The 24528-nt window shown below is 40.9% G+C and overlaps 1 protein-coding gene across 6 annotated transcripts in view; it reads left to right on the plus strand.

Annotated features, from left to right (window-relative positions):
• CUX1 (cut like homeobox 1) overlaps positions 1 to 24528 on the plus strand; it is a 538811-nt gene that overhangs the window by 347987 nt on the left and 166296 nt on the right. For all 6 annotated transcript variants that reach the window (XM_070735185.1, XM_070735186.1, XM_070735184.1 and 3 more), the window contains exons 10-14: positions 369 to 473; positions 1902 to 2090; positions 10700 to 10758; positions 20607 to 20655; positions 23876 to 23975. In XM_070735185.1, the coding sequence (XP_070591286.1) occupies positions 369 to 473; positions 1902 to 2090; positions 10700 to 10758; positions 20607 to 20655; positions 23876 to 23975 (502 nt within the window). The remainder of the gene's footprint in view (positions 1 to 368; positions 474 to 1901; positions 2091 to 10699; positions 10759 to 20606; positions 20656 to 23875; positions 23976 to 24528) is intronic.

Below are 24528 nucleotides of genomic sequence, written 5' to 3' on the forward strand. Positions count from 1 at the left end.
CTTTGGCTCAGAATACAGAAGGCAATTGAATCAAAGGAATCCATTTCCACTCACATTCATCCAGCCTGGGAAATTCAGTGGGCCGCAGCATTTGTGTCAGCAGGGGATTCCTTGCTCCTAGCGTTAAATTACTGTCATAATCGCTCAATTATTTCTTCCTTGTACTGTTTAAAATAAAAATCCATCACATTCAGAGGTTCTCCCCCCATCATTTATTAGGTTGAGTGTTTAGGAAAATCAATTATACTCAGTCGGGCATGAATTGATGAATGTTCGTGCAATAATTGCCAGTTGTTAAATCAAATGTACATTCTCTCCCTCTCCCCCATCCTCACTTCCTGATTCCTGCCCCCCCCTTTTTTTTTCAGAGGGCAGAGGTAGCTCAAAGAGAAGCAGAGTCCTTGAAGGAACAACTCTCATCTGCAAACAAATCTCTCCAGCTGGCTAACCAGATTCAGAAAGCACCGGATGTGGTAAGAGGCAGCATTCTATTCCCAATAATCTTCTTGGAGTGCCTGCCTTCAAACGTCTTAAAGTTTCCCCCTGTGTAAATCTAAATTATTTAGCCAGAATCTTCTACCCTGGAAGAACTGGACATTTCAGGACTATGGTACAGTGGTACCTCTACCTATTTTTATTTATTTATTTATTTATTTATTTATTTTGTTCAATAAACAATGAGGGTTATAGTGGGTATATATCTATATACACATAGTAAAATACATGATGAAGGTTATAGAGGAGATACTCATAGTAAAATATATCTAAGAAATAATAGAAGAGAAGATATAGTAATAGAACATATCAATGAAAGAATAGAAGAAGAGCTATAGGAATAGAAGAAAGGTATAGGAGATATAGGAGAGCAATAGGACAGGGGACGGAAGGCACTCTAGTGCACTTGTACTTGCCCCTAAGAATGCATCTACTTACAAACTTTTCTAGATAAGAACCGGGTGTTCAAGAAAATTTGCCTCTTCTCAAGAACCATTTTCCACTTACAAACCCGAGCCTCCGAAATTGTAACCAGAAAAGGCAGGGAGAAGCCTCTGTGGGACCTCTCTAGGAATCTCCTGGGAGGAAACAGGGCCAGAAAAGGCAAGGAGAAGCATCTGTGGGGCATCTCTAGGAATCTCTTGGGAGGAAACAGGGCCGGAAAAGGCGAAGAGAAAAGCATCTGTGGGGCATCTCTAGGAATCTGCTGGGAGGAAACAAGGTCTCAACCCTCCCTGTGGTTTCCCCAATCACACACATTATTTGCTTTCACATTGATTCCTATGGGAAAAATTGCTTCTTCTTACAAACTTTGCTACTTAAGAACCTGGTCACGGAACGAATTAAGTTCATAAGTAGAGGTACCACTGTATTTCCAAGGCCGTCTGAATAGCATTATGGGCCTCAGGCAGTGTACTGGGGCCCCCATGGCAATTACTCACAGGAAATAAAAATACAAATGGTTGATAAAAGTAAACATATATTTGCATGTTAGTATTGATTTTAAAAATACAGTAAAATGTAATAAATATGTTGCTCTATTTATATGATACAAGCTGCATTGATGAGTTAATATACACAGATTATTATGGGGCCCCTATGTTTGTGGGGCCCACGGCCCCCAGTCCTGTGCATAAAATGTAAAATGCTATATGGAATAAATCAGATTATGCATTGAAACAATTATGTAATCATCTTAAGCAAGGTTCTGACAATCTTTTCTCTAGCATGTTTTAACACCTCCCAGAAGAAAATAGTACATTTGATACTGAGAACTTTAGGTCCATTCTCTATAACTCAATATTAGCTTTCCATTTTTAATGCGCTGCAGATAAAATTTGACATGTGGCTTTGTCACTGTGTGATCTCTTCTGTCTCCTCTCTCTCAAATTCCCTTTAACTCTTAGGAGCAGGCCATTGAAGTGTTGACACGATCCAGCCTGGAAGTAGAACTGGCCTCCAAAGAAAGAGAAATTGCTCAGCTGGTTGAAGATGTTCAGAGACTCCAAGGCAACCTTACCAAACTTCGGGAAAATTCCACCAGCCAGATCTCCCAGCTCGAGCAGCAGCTGACTGCCAAGAACAGCACTCTCAAAGTAAGCAGCAAGCAGTTTGGTTGCCACCATTGCTGGAAGAAAGATAAATTGCATATTTGGCCTCTAAACCTATTATGACAAATGCTCTGTTTTGGCTCCAAGTAATAACCCCATAGAAAGCAGAACTCCCAGGCAGGCAGATTTAAAGAACAATTTTATTGGAGATACCATATTGGCACAAAGTGATGAAAATCAACTCTGAAAATTCCTGCAGTTTTCACCTGATTAAAAAGTAAAAGTTTCCCCTTGTCCCAAACAGTCAGTTACATTGTCCAATGAAGGTGGTGGCTGGTTGCCTGGCTACTTTACTTTACTCCAGTCACCTGTTGGAATGTTCTTGTTGTTTGTCTACAAAACTCCCATCTAACTATGCCCCCCTCCCTATGCCTTCTTTCCAAATGTAAAATAATGCACTTGGGGAAAAGGAATCCTCAATCTGAGTATTGTATTGGCAGTTCTGTGTTAGCAAAAACTTCAGAAGAGAAGGATTTAGGGGTAGTGATTTCTGACAGTCTCAAAATGGGTGAGCAGTGCAGTCAGGCGGTAGGGAAAGCAAGTAGGATGCTTGGCTGCATAGCTAGAGGTATAACAAGCAAGAAGAGGGAGATTATGATCCCGCTATATAGAGTGGTGGGGAGACCACATTTGGAATACTGTGTTCAGTTCTGGAGACCTCACCTACAAAAAGATATTGACAAAATTGAACGGGTCCAAAGACAGGCTACAGGAATGGTGGAAGGTCTTAAGCATAAAACGTATCAGGAAAGACTTCATGAACTCAATCTGTAGAGTCTGGAGGACAGAAGGAAAAGGGGGGACATGATCGAAACATTTAAATATGTTAAAGGGTTAAATAAGGTCCAGGAGGGAAGTGTTTTTAATAGGAAAGTGAACACAAGAACAAGGAGACACAATCTGAAGTTAGTTGGGGGAAAGATCAAAAGCAACATGAGAAAATATTATTTTACTGAAAGAGTAGTAGATCCTTGGAACAAACTTCCAGCAGACGTGGTAGATAAATCCACAGTAACTGAATTTAAACATGCCTGGGATAAACATATATCCATCCTAAGATAAAATACAGGAAATAGTATAAAGGCAGACTAGATGGATCATGAGGTCTTTTTCTGCCGTCAGTCTTCTATGTTTCTATGTTTCTTCGCATTGTGGCGGTCCTTAAACCTCAAAGTGGTATCTATCTACTCATATTTGCGTGCTTTCAAACTGTTTAGATGGGCAGGAGTTGGGGCAAGTAACAGGAACTCACCCTGTTGCTTAGTGCTCAGTTCTCAAACCTGGGCTGTCAGTAAGTAGGCAGATATAGTCCATTTATTCTCCATCGGGAAATTTAGCTGCCACTCACAGGCCAGAATCTGAGATACTGACACTCAAATTTGCCCAGCAAACAACTGGTCTACAAGAGTTAGAGCAGCATCTTTAGGGGGTTTGCTGATTAGGAAGTGGAGATTTTGAATATATTTCATGAGAGTCAGCTTGGTGTAGATCTCAAAGCATCAGGCTGGAAACCCAGAGATTATTTATTATTATTATTTATTGGATTTGTATGCCGCCCCTCTCCGCAGACTCGGGGCGACTAACAACAGTAACAAAACAGTATAATCCAATACTAAAAACAGTTAAAACCCATTATATAAAAACCAAACAGACATACAGACATACCATCCATAAAATTTTAAAGGCCTAGGGGGAAAGAGTATCTCAGTTCCCCCATGCCTGGCGGCAGAGGTGGGTTTTAAGCAGCTTACGAAAGGCAAGGAGGGTGAGGGCAATTCTAATCTCTGGGGGGAGTTGGTTCCAGAGGGCCGGGGCCGCCACAGAGAAGGCTCTTCCCCTGGGTCTCGCCAAACGACATTGTTTGGTTGACGGGACCCAGAGAAGACCCACTCTGTGGGATCTAACTGGTTGCTGGGATTCGTGCAGCATATGAGTTCTAGTCCTGCCTTAGACATAAAATCAGCTAAAGTTCTATCCTGGGATTTTCAGATTGAAACAAATGGCTAAAACCCACGTTTTAAGCTTTGAATTATTGTATGTATTTGAAGAAGCAACATCTACAGCAGAATTCAGTCTTTGAAAGTTCATGGAATAGAGTTCTCTGCTGCGAAGGGTGCCAGCTTCAGGCCGAATTGGCATTCCAGCAAGTTAACACAGGCTATGAGTCACAAGGTAAATAATTCAGCTCACCACAGGCAGGCAGGCAGGCAGCTTCTAATAGAGAACTTTACAGAGCAGAAATCAGGTATTTTCAGGAAGCATTTTCTGGAACCCCAGAACTAACACAGCGTCCATGAAATCAACGTTGAAACTCCACCCAGAATTTCCCATAATCCTTTCTTTTTATACCTGCTGGGTGTGGTCAGCAATCCCCTAGAGCAGTGATGGCAAACCTATGGCCTGGATGCCACAGGTAGCACGTGGAGCCATATCTGCCGGCAAGCAAGCTGTTGCCACATCTCTGCTCCGGCATACATGTGCGCAGCGGCCAGCTGATTTTCAGGTCACATGGAGACTCTGGAAGGGCATTTTTAACTTCTGCAGGGCCTCCAGGTTAATGGGGAGGGAGTTTTTGCCCTACCCAGGCTCCAGGGAAGCCTCTTCAGGCCCACCAGAAGTTGGGAAGCGGGCTGTTTCTGGCCTCCAGAGGGCATCCGGGGAGGGGGGGGCAGGGAAGCAATTCCCCCTCCCCAAGCATTGAATTATGGGTGTGGGCACTCACGCAGGTGCGATAGTGTGTGCGCACACATTTTCGGCACCCAAGGGAAAAAAGGTTCGCCATCACTGCCTTAGAGTTAAAACCTACACATTACTTCCTTTTACTATACAAGTGCTGTTGTCTGCTTTGTAATCTCCTGAACCTAGCATCTAAGATTGGCTCATCCATTCTAATGTCCTCTTCATCCTCTGACTGGGACCAATCCTCCATTGACATATCTGCCACCCCTGGTGATTCCTCAGGTTCATCCAGGTCTTTTTCCCCATCACTCTCACTCACTGCATCAGCTGGCAGCCCCACTGTCCCAGGGTATCCAGAGGGGCCTGGCTCATCCTCCCCAGAATCTATCATTGTCAGAGGTGGACGAGACGTGCTCACAACAGTGACCTTGTCCAGTTTCTTTCTTACATACAAACATAGAAGACTAATGGCAGAAAAAGACCTCATGGTCCATCTAGTCTGTCCTTATACTATTTCCTGTATTTTATCTTAGGATGGACATATGTTTATCCCAGGCATGTTTAAATTCAGTTACTGTGGATTTACCAACCACGTCTGCTGGAAGTTTGTTCCAAGGATCTACTACTCTTTCAGTAAAACAATATTTTCTCACGTTGCTTTTGATCTTTCCCCCAACTAACTTCAGATCTTGCCCCCTTGTTCTTGTGTTCACTTTCCTATTAAAAACACTTCCCTCCTGGACCTTATTTAACCCTTTAACTTTTCAGCCCTAAGAAGGAAGCAGTGGCAAACCACATCTGAAAAACCTTGCCCAAAAAAATTCAGAGACTTGCCCAGGAATCAGACAAGGGTTGACCAAAAGTAAATAATAATAATAATAATAATAATAATAATAATAATAATAATAATAATAATAATAATAATAATTTTAAAAAAGAAACATACTTCATAAGCTCTATTTCTTGATTTGAATTTGAGTGAAACCTGGTTGCTATATGTGTAGATATGGTCCTTTGTTGGGGAAAAGACAACACAACTTGACAAAATAGAATAGAACAGAATTTATTGGCCAAGTGTGATTGGACACGCAAGGAATTTGTCTTGGTACATATGCTCTCAGTGTACATAAAATAAAATATAGATTTGTCAAGAATCATGTGGTACAACACTTAATGATTGTCATAGGGGTCAAATAAGCAATGAAGAAAGAATCAATATTATTATGATACTCTACCTCCAGTATTTTTGTTCGATATTATTAATATAAAATCCTGGTTTGGAGTGATTTCCTCCCCCCCCCCCTCCTCCCCAGGGGAGGCTAAATTTGATGCAGATTGAGTGGTTTAATATGAGACTTAAACTATAGTCTGAAAACTTATTAAGTTGATCTTCCTCCTTCATTTTTAGTGCCCATTGTTTAGGTTAATAGATCCTGATGGGCTTCTTGATAAACTTCTTAACTGCTGCATAGGAATTTCTCCCATCCTCCTTCCATTAACGCATCATCTGCAAGCTGTGGAGGAGTATTTTTAGACCTTGCAAATGCATTAGAAACATGCCTTTTATTTTGTCTGAAAAAGAACCAAGTTGATAGCTAGAGCCAGATATTTGTTCCTCCAGATTGTCTCACAGCTTGAACCTTTTGTTCCATTTTGCATTTCACTGGGTTCTTCCAGACAATTATTATGCTAATCTTTTCCCACAACTGTTGCAGGCTGTGGAAAGCACTCTGGGGTTTAAATGGCTGGGAGTGCACAGTTTCACCTTTGTCAAAGGCCCTACTAGATATTGACAAAATTGAACGGGTCCAAAGACGGGCTACAAGAATGGTGGAAGGTCTTAAGCATAAAACGTATCAGGAAAGACTGAATGAACTCAATCTGTATAGTCTGGAGGACAGAAGGAAAAGGGGGGACATGATCGAAACATTTAAATATGTTAAAGGGTTAAATAAGGTCCAGGGGGGAAGTGTTTTTAATAGGAAAGTGAACACAAGAACAAGGGGACACAATCTGAGGTTAGTTGGGGGAAAGATCAAAAGCAACATGAGAAAATATTATTTTACTGAAAGAGTAGTAGATCCTTGGAACAAACTTCCAGCAGACGTGGTAGATAAATCCACAGTAACTGAATTTAAACATGCCTGGGATAAACATATATCCATCCTAAGATAAAATACAGAAAATAGTATAAGGGCAGACTAGATGGACCATGAGGTCTTTTTCTGCCGTCAGACTTCTATGTTTCTATGTTTCTACTAAGTGACTTTTCCCCATTTCTCTTCTTCCAAGTGGGAGAAACAACCTTCAGTCTCAGAAAAGACCCTTCAGGCCCTAAATTTGAGGAGAAGATGGTAGTCAGTTTGAAGAGATAAAAAGATCAATAGATCAGACAGTACAATATTGTAAAAAAAAAACACAACCTCAACCCCTATTGATGAATCCAAGAAATGTCTAACAGCGAAAGTTCCATATTGCTTAAAGCCTTGTAGGTTGAAAGCTGAACTTTAAATCTTGATATCTAATTGCAACCAGTGCAGTTGCTTCAATAGAGATGTAACAAATATGCCACCGGGCACCGCATTCAGAAACTGGCTTGTTTTAAGATCAAGGAGAGAAGCAACTTAGAACCAAGGAGAAATTTCCTGACAGTTAGAACAATAAATCAGTGGAACAGCTTGCCTCCAGAAGTTGTAAATACTCCAACACTGGAAGTTTTCAAGAAAATCATTGTTCTGGTGTAGGGTTTCCTGCCTAAGCAGGCGGTTGGACTAGAAGACCTCCAAGGTCCCTTCCAACTCTGTTGTGAGCCGCCCCGAGTCTTCGGAGAGGGGCGGCATACAAATCTAATAAATTATTATTATTATTATTCTATTATTTATTTATTTATTTATTTATTTATTTATTTATTTATTTATTTATTTAGTCCAATACACAATACATATTAAAGAGGATAGACATGAGGGGCGGCATACAAATCTAATAAATAATAATTATTATTATTATATATTAAACAATGTCGCTTGGCGGGACCCAGGGGAAGAGCTTTCTCTGTGGCGGCCCCGGCCCTCTGGAACCAACTCCCCCCAGAGATTAGAATTGCCCCCACCCTCCTTGCCTTTCGTAAGCTTCTTAAAACCCACCTCTGTCGCCAGGCATGGGGGAACTGAGATACTCTTTCCCCCTAGGCCTTTACAATTTTATGCATGGTATGTCTGTACAGTATGTATGTTTGGTTTTATAATAAGGGTTTTTAACTGTTTTAATATTGGATTGTTATATGCTGTTTTTATTACTGTTGTTAGCCGCCCCGAGTCTACGGAGAAGGGCGGCATACAAATCCAATAAATAAAAAAATATTCTACAGTTTTCAGATCAAACATAAATATAGACATAATAATAATAATAATAATAATAATAATAATAGTTGTTGTTGTTGTTATTATTACTTCTATTATTTATTACATTTGTATACTGCTCTTCTCTGAAGACTCGGATTCTACCATTGTGTAAATAACATTTGTTAATCTCTGCCTATCCAGAAAAGGGCATCACTGGTTTATTAATTAAATTTTAAAAATAGGCACTTCTGAACACAAGAGTCACTTAGGTTGTATGTGTAAATTAGAAAGCTTGATGAAATATGTGCCTCTCTCTTCTAAGGTACCACAATCCTATTGAGAATAGGCAGGCTGTCCACATCCTATGTTTGGGAACTGTCCACCCACCCAAAAAGTGTCCTTGTGGTCAGCATTTCTTAATCCTCATTGACTCCTTCATTTCATTCTAGACACACAGTCTGTCTTAGTGATATACAGAAGTAAAACCATTGATATCGGGTGATAAGCCACAGAAAATCAATTTGTTTGTGTCAGTCTTTAAACTGCTGTTCTGTTTAAGAAAAGTAACAAATCTTATGTTCCCGGGTCACCCTGACCCGGACCGAAAACTCTTCATTTGCAGTGCTTATGTTTGGTCTTTTTGAAAGCTTTTTTCACTTGGAAAGTAGTCTGAACATTTCTGCACACAATGATATGAAAATTGAAATGAAAAAAGTAAATCTTATTGGTTTATTTTGCGGATATAATGCACGCCCCCCCTGTTTTTGTGAAATTTTTTTCAATTTATGGATAGTTTTGCTTGCAAAATGCATTCTATTTTACTAAAGTTGGTATGGGATTGGTAGCTTGAACATTTCTGAACATAATGATATGAAAATTGAACTGGAAAAATTGATGCATATTGGTTTATTTTGTTGATGAAATGCACGCCCCCCCCGTTTTTTTTAAATAGTCTTCACTTTATGGATAGTTTTGCTAGCAAAATACATTCTATTTTACTAAAGTTGGTGTGGGATTGGTAGCTTGAACATTTCTGAACATAATGATATGAAAATTGAACTGGAAAAATTGATGCATATTGGTTTATTTTGCACATAAAGTATGCCTCAATTATTTCAATTTATATAAAAATTATGCTGTTAATTTCAAACTTACATACTTTTTTTTAGTAAAATGGATTTGTTTCATAAAATTAGTTCTCTGGCTACAATGTGGTTGATTTTCAAAAGGATATTCCAAATATTTCTAGACAAATATGTATAAACAGTGACAATAATGGCAAACAGCAAGGCCGAGGGGGGGTGGCCCTTTTGTGGCAAAAATAAACCAATAAGAACCATTTTTTTCAGTTCATTTATATTTTTCTTATATTCAGAAATGTTCAATTTAGTATATCAAACCTTTTGGGGGAAAATTCCTTAGGGATTTGTAGCCTTAAAAAATAGAAATTGACACGAAATTAAAAAAGGATGGGGGGAGGGGCTTTTTGATCAAAATAAAAATATAAGTCTCAATTTTTCCAGTTCAATTTTCATATCATTATGTTCATAAATGTTCAAACTAGTTTTCCAGTTGAAAAAGTTTTCAAAAAGATCAAATTCAAGTACCTAAAAAAAATATTTTTGGTCCGGTCACATACGAACAGAAACAGATTCAAAGTTATGATTTTTTTTTGCCCAGAAAACAATTAGCCACCACCCCAAAAATATTTTTTGATGATCAGCATTGTTAAATTGAGTAAATGAATGCCTAAGATTTTAAAGAATATTTCGGATTTGGAGCATAAAAAAATAAAAAGTGAAAATGGTTGCAAGCAGCCAAGGGGGGGGGGGAGGCCTTATTTCTGATGTTAAAAAACCAATAAGAATCATTTTTTTCAGTTCCTTTATATTTTTCTTATATTCAGAAATGTTCAAGCTACCAATCCCACACCAACTTTAGTAAAATAGAATGCATTTTGCAAGCAAAACTATCCATAAATTGAAAATTTTTTCACAAAAACGGGGGGGGGGCGTGCATTATATCCGCAAAATAAACCAATAAGATTTACTTTTTTCATTTCAATTTTCATATCATTGTGTGCAGAAATGTTCAGACTACTTTCCAAGTGAAAAAAGCTTTCAAAAAGACCAAACATAAGCACTGCAAATGAAGAGTTTTCGGTCCGGGTCAGGGTGACCCAGGAACATAAGATTTGTAACTTTTTTTGCCCAGCAAAAACTAAGCCCCCCACCCCCCCAAAAAAATTCTCATAGAGAGAACCCCTGAAATGATGAACCAGCATGAAATTTCAAGTTTCAGATATGCAGGGAAATTTTTTTACAGGGACTCAAACTTGGCTTCGGGTCACATACGACCCGAACAGAACAGCAGGGTTAAGTAAAAGCAGCAAAAACTATCTGTCTATCATAGTGGGTAATAGGAAAGACATGCCCTTTCTCATTTTTGTGATTGAAACAAATTTAATCTTACAATTTTTCCTTTTTATATTTTTTCTTAGCTTTGTAGGAGGGCCACATTGTAAAATAAAAATGTAATCAAAATTATATTTTTCATTTCCTTTTTGCCTATAAGCAACTGGAAGAAAAACTGAAAGTGCAAGCTGACTATGATGAGGTTAAGAAAGAATTAAAGTAAGTGTATCTACCTACCATTCTATCTGTGTGTCTGTCGGTGTGTCTGTCGGTGTGTCTGTCTGTCTGTTTAACATGGTTTTTGAACTAAGATCAATTTATACTCAGCAAGAGAAAGAAAGAAAGAAAGAAAGAAAACGTTTGTCATTTAAAGCTTTCAATCTGTGATATTGAAGGAGTTTAGTACTACAGTACCCATACACATCACATTATGCAGAAGTTCCTAAGAAATTTTGGGAAATGTGTCTTGAACATTGTCTATAGCAGTGATGGCGAACCTATGCCCCAGGTGGCACATGGAGCCATATCTGCTGGCACGTGAGCCATTGCCCTAGCTCAGCTCCAGTGTGCATGTGTGTGCTGGCCAGCTGAGTTTTGGCTCTTACAGAGGCTCTGGGAGGGTGTTTTGGCTTCCAGAGAGTCTCTGGGGGGATGGGGAAGGGTGTTTTTACCCTCCCCTGGCTCCAAGGAAGCCTTTGGAGATTGAAGAGGGCGAATCATGAGCCTACTGGGCCCACCAGAAGTTGGGAAACAGGCCATTTCTGGCCTCCACTGGGTGGGGGAAGCTGTTTTTTGTCGCGGTTTGTAAGTGATTAAAGTCCGTTAGAACATTAACCCCGCGGAGGGGATGGATGAAGCCTTTAGTCATTTGTTCAAAACAAGATTTCTTTTATTATAAAAGTAGAAAAATAAAACATGTCTCGAGGGACAACACAACAAATATGGCTTCACATGATAGAGGTAAAGAGAGAATGGGGTTTTAGGATGAAGAAGAAGGGAGTGATGTTAGATTTGGCAGGATATTACATCATAATAGGAGGATCTTAGTAAGGCACACAAAGTTAACTCTTTAATTATTAAATGTCTCTGGGGCTGGCAATATTCAGCGTGACATTTTTGCCTTCCCCAGGTATTGAATTATGGGTGTGGGCACTCTCACATGCATGATAGTGCGCGCACACACTTTTTCGACACCCAAGGGAAAAAAAGATCCACCATCACTGATCTATAGCCTTTAATCGCTTAATGGAATACTGTAATTATTTTTGTGAAAATATAAGAGAGCCTCTTTGAGTCCTTAATTTTAATGTGCCTTTTGTTCAAATAGAGGACAAAGTCTCCAAATACCAGTTAAGCAACCAAAATTTAATTTAATTTTCAATTTAAGATCTCTATTTATTGTTTTAATGTTTTAGATGGCGTTTTTAGTGAATGATCCTGAACCACCTAGAGTCACCTTTGGCCAATAGATGTTATATAAGTGTATAAAATAATAAAATATTACCATACGTGGTCAGGATTTGTGGAATTTACAGACAGACTCCAAAATGGGTAAATTCTTAAAGCAGAAAGTACCCGTATATACTCGAGTATAAGTCGCTCCGACTATAAGTCGAGGCGCCTACTTTTGCCACAAAAACTGGGAAAATTTATAAACCCCTGTATAAGTCGAGGGTGGAAATTGCAGCGGCTACTGGTAACTTATAAAAATGGAAACCAATAAAATTACATCAATTGAGGCATCAGTAGATTAAATATTTTAGAATATTTATTTCAAAGAAAGCCAGTAAACTAGCTCTGTAAGTTTAAAAGAGGGTAAACAGGTATATATCCCCCAAGGCAGGTATAGGCAAAAAAATTGCAAGTACCTAGGTACTTACCATACCTTAATCCCCTGCTCCTGCTGGTTTGGGTTAGGGTTAGGATACTTGACCTCTCCTTGCCTCAAAGAGATACAATTTCCCTCTATATTTACAATTACTGAACATCCAAAATATACTTAATTCTATGTATATATGCCATATGTGTAAATAAATATTACACACAGGCACACAAAAATATACTGTACATTATCTACTATATAAACTGTATGTGTATATACAGAGAGAGAAAGAGAGAGAGCTCTTGTAAAATTATATATGGTACATTCAACCTCACTGTAATAGGAAAACAAACCCAGAGTCCACTTTCTGCCACACAGTTAACCATAACTAGAACATTACACATGTCTTCAGATGTACCGGTACTTCCCTAGCTTGCACATCACTGTTAGAGCTAGGAAATGTCATGGATTGAGTAAAATGTGGTGATTTTCACTTAACAATGCTTTTGCTTAACAACAAATTTTGAGCTCAATTGTGGTCATAGGTCTCTGTCTGTCTGTCTGTCTGTCTGTCTGTCTTCCTTTCCTGTCTGTCTGCGCCCCCCTCCTGTCCCCTCCCCGGGTAAATTACAGAGTCAATACTGTATTGTTTTTTTATTTAAGGTTACAAAGCAAATGAAGAATCATTTTGAGTATTCTTTAAAATTTCTTCAGTGAGATCCATAGCTAATCTGGCAAAAAAAAATTCACCTGGCAAAAAATTTTATTGTTGACATTAGGCACAGCCAGAGAGATGTCTTAAAAGGCAAACAAACTGTCAAAAAAGTATGTTTTTTAAAAATATAATATTTTGGTTGTTGAATTTAATTCTGCCTTGGCGCGGGGCAGCCCCCGCAGATGGGTGGCTGGCAAGGACCACGCATTCCCATCTTTGTGTCCGCTGGGGTTAAAGGAAAGTTTAGGGACCCCCGCCCCTTGGAGAAATGCCTCGTTGGTGACATTCTGAGCGTTTTTGCCTCCCCACTCCGAAAACCCCACTTCTCGGCAGCTTGCCGAGGCTGAGAGGAGAGTGATTTTAAAAGGCACTCTCAGCTTGGGGTTTTCTCCCCGCTGAAATGTTGCTCGGCCGCCGCCCTCAACACCCGCTTTGTCCTCGACCCGGCAGAAGAAAACCGCGTCCTTTCCTGTTGCTCTCTTCCCGAGAGGTGGGGTGAGGGGGTGTTGAGAAGACAAGCAAGAATCCACCCCCCCACACACACCTCATCGGCTTTTCCCCCCTCTAGCGCGGCATTGGAGTGTTTGGCTGGCTCCTTTTCTTGCGGGGAGAGGGGGGAAAAGCTGGGGGGGGGATTCTTGCTTCTATCTTCTCGCCACCCCCCCCCCACACCTCACCGGCTTAGGAATGTCGTTGCCTCCCACAGCCACTTCCCCACGCGCTTCGGATGTGCCTGCCTTTCCTACAGCGAAGACAGGCGGCACCTTCCCGAAGGGCTCAGCTAAGCGGGTGGGGGAAGGGCTGGCCATTTGCCGCCTCTCTCCGCTGTAGGAGAGGCAGGCGCAAGCAAAGCAACGTTCCAAAGCGGTCTCCGGGAAGCGACCGAGGGAAAGGCAATCGTCTGCCTTTCCTTCAGCTCAAAAGAGAAGGCAAATGCCCTGCCTTCCCCCAGCCGGTTAACCGAGCGCTTCAAGTTAACCGGCTGGGGGAAGGCGGGGCATTTGCCTCCTCTTTCGGGCTGAAGGAAAGGCAGACGATTGCCTTTCCCTCGGTCGCTTCCCGGAGACCGCTTTGGGACATCGCTTTGGGAGAGGCGGCAACTGCTCCCGGTTTAAGAAGCAAGAATCCCCCCCCCCAGCGAAACGGCTTTTTTCTTGTTTAGCGTGGCGTTCGAGTGGTTGGCAGGTTCCTTTGCTTGCACGCAAGAGCCAACCACTCGAACGCAGCGCTAAACAAGAAAAAAGCCGTTTGGCTGGGGGGGGGGGGGAATTCTTGCTTCTTAACTGGGAGGAGTTGCCGCCTCTCCCAAAGCGATGTCCCAAAGCGGTCTCCGGGAAGCGACCGAGGGAAAGGCAATCGTCTGCCTTTCCTTCAGCCCGAAAGAGGAGGCAAATGCCCCGCCTTCCCCCAGCCGGTTAACTTGAAGCGCTCGGTTAACCGGCTGGGGGAAGGCAGGGCATTTGCCTTCTCTTTTGAGCTGAAGGAAAGGCAGACGATTGCCTTTCCCTCGGTCGCTTCCCGGAGACCGCTTTGGGACATCGCTTTGGGAGAGGGGGCAACTGCTCCCGGTTTAAGAAACAAGAATTCCCCCCCCCCAGCGAAACGGCTTTTTTCTTGTTTAGCGTGGCGTTCGAGTGGTTGGCAGGTTCCTTTGCTTGCACGCAAGAGCCAACCACTCGAACGCCGCGCTAAACAAGAAAAAAGCCGTTTGGCTGGGGGGGGGGAAATTCTTGCTTCTTAACCGGGCAGTTGCCCCCTCTCCCAGAGCGATATCTTTAGCGGTCTCCAGGAAGCGGCTTAGGGAAAGACAGCCGTCTGCCTTTGCTTCAGCTCCAAAGAAGTTCTGGGAGAGGGGGCAACTGCCCCGTTAAGAAGCAAGAATCTACCCCCTAGCCAAACGGCTTTTTTCTTGTTTAGCGTGGCGTTCGAGTGGTTGGCTCTTGCGTGCAAGCAAAGGAACCTGCCAACCACTTGAACGCCGCGCTAAACAAGAAAAAAGCCGTTTGGCTAGGTGGATTCTTGCTTCTTGACCGGGCAGTTGCCGCTTCTTTCTAGCTGAAGCAAAGGCAGACGGCTGTCTTTCCCTCAGCCGCTTGCGCCCTCTTGTGGTGACATGTCAGTCACCCGATTATAAGTCGAGGTCGGGTTTTTCAGCCCATTTTTGGGCTAAAAAAACCCGACTTATACTCGAGTATATACGGTAACTTCCCAAGTAATTGAATAAGGATTGGATATGCCCAGTTGTCAGAAAACACTGACTGATGAGTGAAGTTTTAAAGAGATGGCGGAGGGGAGGCAGACCAGACTGGGAAAGCTTGGGGGGAAAGCAAACCTGTAACCTGGACTGGCTAAAACCTCAAAGAGGGCAACTCCTTGCTACAATTTTTTTGCTGTAGGTCACATTTAAACTTGCTAAGCTTGTCAGCCGCATCATGGACTTGCTTAGACTTCACATAGGCACTGTCGAAAGACCCATTAGAGTTGATCTGCCAAGTAAAATTGTAGGGGTTTTACGAAGAAAGCAGAAATATTTCTTTTGGAAGGAAACCATGTGAAATGAAGGATGAATCTTTCCTACCAGGCCTCTAAAAATGTTTTAACGGGACCCAGATTTATTTACTGATTTTGTTTATTATAAATAAATATAAAATCCTACCATTTTACCCCTAGGGTAACTCATACCATCTCTGTCCTCCTATCTATTCTTTCATATTGTCCACTGGCAGTACCCTTTTCATATGCTGTTTTATATTCCAGGATGAGATAATGCCCATTTGTCTGTAGAAACCCTCTGAAACAAAGGAACCCAGGCTTCATTCAAAAAAATAAATGGATTCATTTCTGATGTCAAAAATGAGCCATGTTCAAATACAAAGAAGGAAACACTTAAACCAGAGGTCTTAAAACTTGGCAACTTTAAGGCTTGTCGACTTCAACTCCCAGAATTCTGGGAGTTGAAGTCCACAAGTCCTAAAGTTGCCATGTTTGGGGACTCTTGGCTTAACTCTCTCTGGTTTAATATCTCAAGATGTTTGTCCCTGAGAAAAGAAATGCCAAAGATTGATTTTATATGAAACCATTGAGTTGAAATTCATTCATTTGGAGATTTAACACTATTTTCCAAGGGTTACACAGAGGGCATTTTTCATCACACTGCATGTATTAAATGGCTCACTGGTGCTAGAATGTGTCACACTGAATAACTGTTTTGTGAACGTCCATTGTCAAGAAAGTAATTATCACTGGTCTATACTATCTACTTTGTGTTTTCTGTTGACCATGCTGGGAACACTTCCACCCACTTAATCTTTGTGTATATTCATACAAACGCGCACACACACACACAAATATACAAAGATTAAGCGAGTGGAACTGTACACAGTATGGTATAGTATATATTTATTAAGAATTTTAAACAGAAGAAAAAAACAAGAACTAATACAAAAAGAAAGAAGGGGAATAAAGAAAAAGTCAAGAATGCAAAAAGAAAAAATAGAAAGAAATTGCTTCCAATTTCCTTTACAAACAGGGGTGTCCAAACTTGGCAATTTTAAGAGCTGTGGACATCAACTCCCAAAATTCCCAAACGACTGGCTGGGGAATTCTGGGACTTGAGGTCCACAGGCCCTAAAGATGCCAGGTTGGACACCCTGCTATATAATATAAATCACAGTTATAAATACAATATTACCTGTTACTCCATGATTACAAAAACAATTGCTTCTTTTTCTATTATCTTTTCCCCCTAATTCAATATGTAGATCATAAATTCATTTTCCCCTCTTTCATTCAAAAAGTTCACAAGAATGAATATACATAGTGGACTCCCCCCCCCCCATATATATATGTCACATGTTTTTTTGCTGAATTTGAATTTATTCTTCGATTAGTTTGTCTAATGTATGTGGCTGCACATGCACATCTATGAAATACCATGCAAAACATGTGTAGCCACATACATTGGACAAACTAATCGAAGAATAAACGCACGCATTGCAGAACATAAAAATGCAATCAAAAAAGAAGAAAAAATTTCCTCCCTTGTCCAGCACATTAAAAAAACAGGACATGAAATTGACTTTGAAAAAACTAAATTACTTTCCAAAACAGAACACGTATATAAAAGAATAATCATGGGAGCCATAGAGATAGAAAAACACCCCCTCAGCATGAATAAACGTGATGACACATCCCGCCTACCAGAAAATTTGAAACCAGCCCTAAACAAAAAAACATATCATAATCATCACCATGTCAATCCTTCAACTAAATGTGATTCCACCAACCAATCAAATCATTAAAACATAGCCACCCAATCTATTTGCTACATTCAAACCAAATCTCCACCCCCACCACTATTTATAAGGAACAAATGGCAGTTGCAAACAAACTATATCTACAGCAACACGAAGCTTATAACTTCAGCCTGATGATGGTGAATGTGATTTCACCGAAACGTCGCATAGACACTCAAAATATTACATGGGGCAAAACCCGAACTCAGAACAATCTACATATATATATGTATTGTTCCTTAATTTATCCATCTCTGCAAATTCCGTCTCCCTCACCAATCATTCCCCCTATGTGGATAAGTTTTTTTCCGCTTTTGCTAATATAATAATTTTGCTCTACTTGGCATATATAAAAACAAAGTTACATGACCTTTTTCCTCCCGTTTCAGTCGTATATCTGTTGCAGTTTTTGTGTCCCTTCTGACACCTCCATTTGAATCTCTTCTAAATTTCCTTTTACTCACCTTCCTGGACACAAACTGCTTCAACTCCTACCCTCAAAACTACACCAGAACAGCTAGACACAAGAACAGGTTTTTTTCCTGAACACCATCATTCTCTGCTAAAGAAATTATTCCCTCAACACTATCAAACTGTTTACTAAGTCTGGTTTGGGGACCCCTGGTCTAAAGATAGAAATAACTCTGGCAGAGGAAAGAAACAAACTTCCTCTCTTTTTTTTCCCCCTCTTTCATCTTTCTATGCCTTTAACAGTTTCATCTCTGATGACACATTCCACCGCTTCAAACCACATCACATTCCACATCTCCATAACAACAAAATATCAGAGCCTGGATCATATTACCTGACCTTTTGTTTGGTAAAATCCACCAATTTCTTGCATTATTTAGACGTGAAAAGAAAGCATTCCCACAATGTCAACATTCCAATTAACATCAGAGAATAAATCAGAGTCCAAAACTTTGGCCTTTTTCCAAGTTCCGATTTATTAATAAAGTCATGTTAGCCATGAACTGTAGGCAACCCGATGCTAACTTTTCCTACAGTTTTCCACGCAGGTTAAGGTTCATCCCTTTTCCCCACAGCCACAAGTTCATCACATGGACCACTCTGGTTCTTTCAGTGTCCGAGATCCTCCCATGAACTTCCAGCTGGTGCTGAACAAAAGATGACCTTGAATCTCTGGAAAGAATTTGTTGTGGCTAGTATTTTTCCCTCTCATGCAATCATCCCTCCCCAATTCCCACAGTACTATTCTACTTGTGGCAGGCCAAAGTCTCCAACTCAAAATGATGGCTTTGGCCTGACAGTCTGGTCCATTTGTCTAGTTTAATTCAAATTTATACAAAAGTACTTTCAGCAAAAATAAAAATAGCGAAAATAAAATGTTACTGTATGCTTTGTTCATTTTAAACTTTCCACAATCATTGGGTGGTTTTTTGGCCCCCAAATCTTGAATTGTTAAAATCTTGTATCTTATTTTAAATCCAGAAATGTGATACATTCTCCAAGAAGGGTCTATCTTGCTGCAAAGGAAATTTCTCTTTATCTGTAGATTAATTAAATCCAAAGTAGCTAAAATGGGAATGGATGGATCAGATAGGCTATATTGTAGTTGTGTGTGAAAATGGAATCCCACAACCCTAGCCACTTGCTTCTGTACATATTGTATACAATGTACACAAAGGCACATACAGTGATACCTCGTCTTGCGAACTTAATTGGTTCCAGGAGGAAGTTCATAAGACGAAACAATGTTTCCGATAGGAAACAATGTAAAATGGATTAATGTGTGCAAGGAAAAAAAATAGCAAAAAAGTGCTCCGCTGGGCGCCGCCGCCCAGCTGTCACCTTTTGAAACAGCTCAGGGGCTTCTCGGCATTCTCCCGAACGCCAAACCCGGAAGTTCAGCAAAAGTTTGGGTTCGGCGTTCGAGTTCGGGAGGCCGCCGAGAAGCACCGCCACCCGGCTGTCACCTTTACAGAAGATCTGTCGGCTGGTCGGGAGGCTCAAACGGAGGTGGGGAATCCCAATAGGGAATTCCATGGGCGGAGCTTTGACGTCACAAAGACATTCTTCCTGGAGTCCACGTTTTGGCCGGCCAGGAAGAATGTCTTCGTGACGTCAAAGCTCTGCCCATGGAATTCCCTATTGGGATTCCCCACCTCCATTTGAGCCTCCTGACCGGCCGACAGCTCCGCTGCTCTTCTGCAAAGATGACAGCCAAGCGGCGGCGCTTCTCGGCGGCCTCCTGAACCTGAACGTTTGCCGAACATCCGGGTTTGGCATTCAGGAGAACGCCAAGAAGCCTCCCTTCCCCCCCCCCCCTGGCTGTTTCAAAAGGTGACAGCTGGGCGGCGGCGCTTATCGGCTGAACCTGAACACCGAACCCAAACCTTTGCTGAACTTCTGGGTTCGACCTTCGCAGCGGTGGGTTCTTAAGGCGAAAAAAGTTTGTAAGACGAGGCACAAAAATCTCGAACCCCGGGTTCGTATCTCGAAAAGTTCGTAAGACGAGGGGTTCGTATCACGAGGTACTACTGTATATTCCTGTGTCTCATGATTGTTCACAAAAGCTTTTGCGTTAAGTGTGTGAGTCTTTATGGTGTCACTTGGTTTCGCTGCCTCAAGAAGAATACAACTGCTATTCCAGAAATGATTTTAATGTTTCTGGAAATGATTTTAATGTTTAATGACCCTTCTAGGTTTTGTCCTATCCCCTTGGAGCAATTGGTTTTTTAAATGAAAAAAAATGCCTATGAAAAGCCTACAATGTGTTGGGTTATGCAAAATAATTTGTGTGTACTATAATTTTCTTGATAAGCGAGTTAGAGCATTTTACATAGATTTCACATTTCACATTCATTTATGATGATGGTGGTAATGATTTGCTTGTTTGTCTTGGTTTTGGGCCATTTTATTGCGACTGCGTTCCCTCTTTCCCTTCAAGTGACATACGTATAAATTTATATTGTTTCTGACAGTTTAAAATGCTATATCCTTATTAACCTTTAAATTTATGTTACAAATGAGCCTGGCGGAACCTCACTGTGCAGTGATTTAGGGGACATTTGAGAGGATGCTTTCCTGCAATAACTAGCATTAGTACTTATTCTATATTCATTATCAGATTATATGATTCCAAAGAAAAGTTGTTAAAGTTATCACTTAGGGTGTTCCTGGAGAGCTGAAAATTACAGCGTTAATGCCCTTTAGTAAAGCTCCTAGGAAAGGACAGAGCGGAAAATGTAACTTCTCTTTTTCCACTTTGCAGCATCCTGAAATCCATGGAGTTTTCGCCATCTGATGGCTCAAGCATCCAGGTAATTCATTCGATTTTCTGGTAGAGCAAAGCTGGATAGATTTTTTTCTTCAATGTTCATTTGGATTGAGAACTGGCTATCCAAATACATATAGTAAGAGTTTGTAGGAATTGTAAGCGATCACAGCTATTGTTTGTTTTTTTCTTTTACGGGAAAATCTTAACTTTCTGTGTTAGTTGGTACTCACAGTGTGGGTGCTATTTTCTTTCTGGTATAGGATATTGGTACGTTTAAGCAGAGGTGGGCTTCATATAATTTAACAACTGGTTCGGCCAAAATTGAGAATGTAAGCGCACGCATATGCATGCTGCGTCAAAACCCATGGCAATTCACTTGGGTGTGCCATCTGCGCATGCGTGCGGTGTCACAAAACACAGCAATATTATTATTATTATTATTATTATTATTATTATTATTTATTGGATTTGTATATCGCCCCTCTCCGCAGACTCAGAGCGGCTAACAACAATAATAAACACAATATGTACAATCCAATAATAAAAACAACTAAAAACCCCTATTATAAAACCAAACATACACACACACAAACATACCATGCATAACTTGTAATGGCCTAGGGGGAAGAGCTATCTTAAATCCCCCATGCCTGGCGGTATAAATGAGTCTTGAGTAGTTTACGAAAGACAGGGAGGGTGGGGGCAGTTCTAATCTCTATGGGGAGTTGGTTCCAGAGGGCCGGGGCCGCCACAGAGAAGGCTCTTCCCCTGGGGCCCGCCAAACGACATTGTTTAGTCGATGGGACCCGGAGAAGGCCAACTCTGTGGGACCTTATCGGTCGCTGGGATTCGTGCGGTAGCAGGCGGTTCCGGAGGTAATCTGGTCCATTGCCATGCAGGGCTTTAAAGGTCATAACCAACACTTTGAATTGTGGCCAGAAACTGATCGGCAGCCAATGCAAGCCACGGAGTGTTGAAGAAACGTGGACGGGATTGGAGGCGGGTGGGCAGACCCACCGGCAGGTCGCCCCTACCAGTTCGCCCAAACTGGTCTGAACCAGCTGAATCCCATAAGCTGTCCAGAGTTGCTTTGAAATGAGATGGGTGGCAAATAAATTTAATAAATAAGTAAAAATTACAAAGGAAAATAATGCAGAAATGAAAACAAGAATTGGAAATTGGAACTTGTGGCCTAGAACTTCCCTAAATCACAAGCTCCTTCAATGACCATGGATTTATAAGATGGATCAGACCCAACTGTATGAAACGTAATGTTTGAAACCTTGGGCTGAATGCCTCCTCCATGAATAGCACAGTAACATCCTAACTAGTGATGATTTAATCATAATTACACATCATTTGTGGAAAGATTTCAACAGGACTATCATTGTGACACTAGCCATGCAAGATGTATGATAATTGTTAGAATGATTAAAATTATCCAAATAGATAACTGTTTGGAAAATTGTGATTAAGATGAACTTTATGAAATCTTAAGGTGTTAATGCAGATAGCCAAAGAGGTTGTATTTTTCTCCTTCGTCCGCTAACACAATTATTTCCACTGTTGTATGAACATTGATCTGATTATATGAATAATGAATAATAATTAACAATGCCAAACTATTTACAACATAAATATTGGGGAACTTAATTCCAATTTCTCTTAATATCAGTTTCAAAGAGAAATGGGTTTTTTGGCAATTTGAACCATCACCCTGATCTGAAAAGTACAACAGCTTTCCTGGTGTGGCATCTCTTAGTCTGCTGGCATTACAACTGCCAGAATTATCTCACTATGTTAAAAATTCCACGAACTCATCTCAACACACTTTAAAGGGTGTCAGATTCTTCACATTGACTTCATTTTTGTTGTGTGGATGTTGTTCTAAAAACATCTAACTAGAACTCCTTAAGTTTGAATCCTAAATGCACAATTGAGTTTTCCTAAATATGCCCATGTCACACCAACACTCCGCAGTCTGCATTGGTTGCCGATCAGTTTCCGGTCACAATTCAAAGTGTTGGTTATGACCTATAAAACCCTTCATGGCACCGGACCAGAATATCTCCGAGACCACCTTCTGCCGCACGAATCCCAGCGACCAGTTTGGCCTTCTCCGGGTCCCGTCAACTAAACAATGTCGTTTGGCAGGACCCAGGGGAAGAGCCTTCTCTGTGGCGGCCCCGACCCTTTTGAACCAATTCCCCCCAGATATCACAGTTGCCCCCACCCTCCTTGCCTTTCGTAAGCTGCTTAAAACTCACCTCTGCCGCCAGGCATGGGGGAATTGAGGTACTCTTTCTCCTAGGCCTCTACAATTTTATGCATGGTATATGTGTATGTATGTTTGGTTTTTATAATAATGGTTTTTTAACTGTTTTTAGTATTGGATTATTATTATATGCTGTTGCTAGCCGCCCCGAGTCTGCGGAGAGGGGCGACATATAAATCCGATAGATAGATAGATAGATAGATAGATAGATAGATAGATAGATAGATAGATAGATAGATGATTGATAGATAGATGATAGATAGATAGATAGATAGATAGATAGATAGATAGATAGATAGATAGATCATAGATAGATGATAGATAGATAGATAGATAGATAGATAGATAGATAGATAGATAGATAGATAGATGATTGATAGATAGATGATAGATAGATAGATAGATAGATAGATAGATAGATAGATAGATAGATGATTGATAAATAGATGATTGATAGATAGATGATAGATAGATAGATAGATAGATAGATAGATGATTGATAGATAGATAGATAGATAGATAGATAGATAGATAGATAGATGATTGATAGATAGATAGATAGATGATTGATAGATAGATAGATCATAGATAGATAGATAGATAGATAGATAGATAGATAGATAGATAGATAGATAGATAGATAGATGGATAGGTGGATAGGTGGATAGGTGGATAGGTGGATAGGTGGATAGGTGGATAGATGATAGATAGATAGATAGATAGATAGATAGATAGATGATAGATAGATAGATAGATAGATAGATAGATAGATGATTGATAGATAGATGATTGATAGATAGATAGATAGATAGATAGATAGATAGATAGATAGATAGATTCATTCCTGTGAAACAGTCGTTCGACCCCCAGCTTGAGAACCACTGCACTAGAAGATTCTGCACCCTCTTGAATCCCCACCCTGTCGTCCCGAGACATCACCTTGAACCACTTCCCATTCTTTCTCTTTGTTCTCTCTACATCTCCATAGGATGCTGCATCAAAACCACTGGAGGTCTTACTGCTGGAGAAAAACCGCCTGCTGCAGTCGGAAAATGCCACGCTGCGGATCACAAACAGTGACCTGAGCGGTAAGTGGAGGGGAGCAAAATAGGTAATGACTGTTTTAGGCTGTGCTTGCTCTCAGGAGATGAGGATGGGGCGGGGGGGGTTGAACCCAAGGCCACTGCATGACAGAAAGACGAATGGTCAGCAAGGATCCTGTCTTATGCTGGGAGTTCTCTCTTATACTACAGATAATAAACGAAGACTTTGGGGCCCCTTCGGAAAATGGTCAAGGTTAAGAGGGAGAAATGGTCTCATATGTGGGGATGAGCAGCATCGGACCCTGCCTTCCTTTTTATCCGTTTAGTCTGACCGTGACTTTATTTCCTATGCACACCTTTCCCGAAACGCAGGTTGGCGTTCCAAGGAGACCCTGCCTTGTTTTCGTAGCTGATTCGTTCACCCAAATCCTGACTGCCTTTATTTCCATTAAGCGGTGAATTTTGGCTTCCTTTGGCTGCTTAACGTGTTTTGTTTGGCAGGGATGCTTTGCTTTGCCATAAGTAGACAATACAAGCGGGGTCTCCAAATAAATGGAATTTCCTGGAGTTTGGTTGGGGGGTTTTTTCTTCTCTTCTT

This window comes from Erythrolamprus reginae, chromosome 1, assembly GCF_031021105.1.
Source record: "Erythrolamprus reginae isolate rEryReg1 chromosome 1, rEryReg1.hap1, whole genome shotgun sequence".
Lineage (NCBI taxonomy): Eukaryota > Metazoa > Chordata > Lepidosauria > Squamata > Dipsadidae > Erythrolamprus > Erythrolamprus reginae.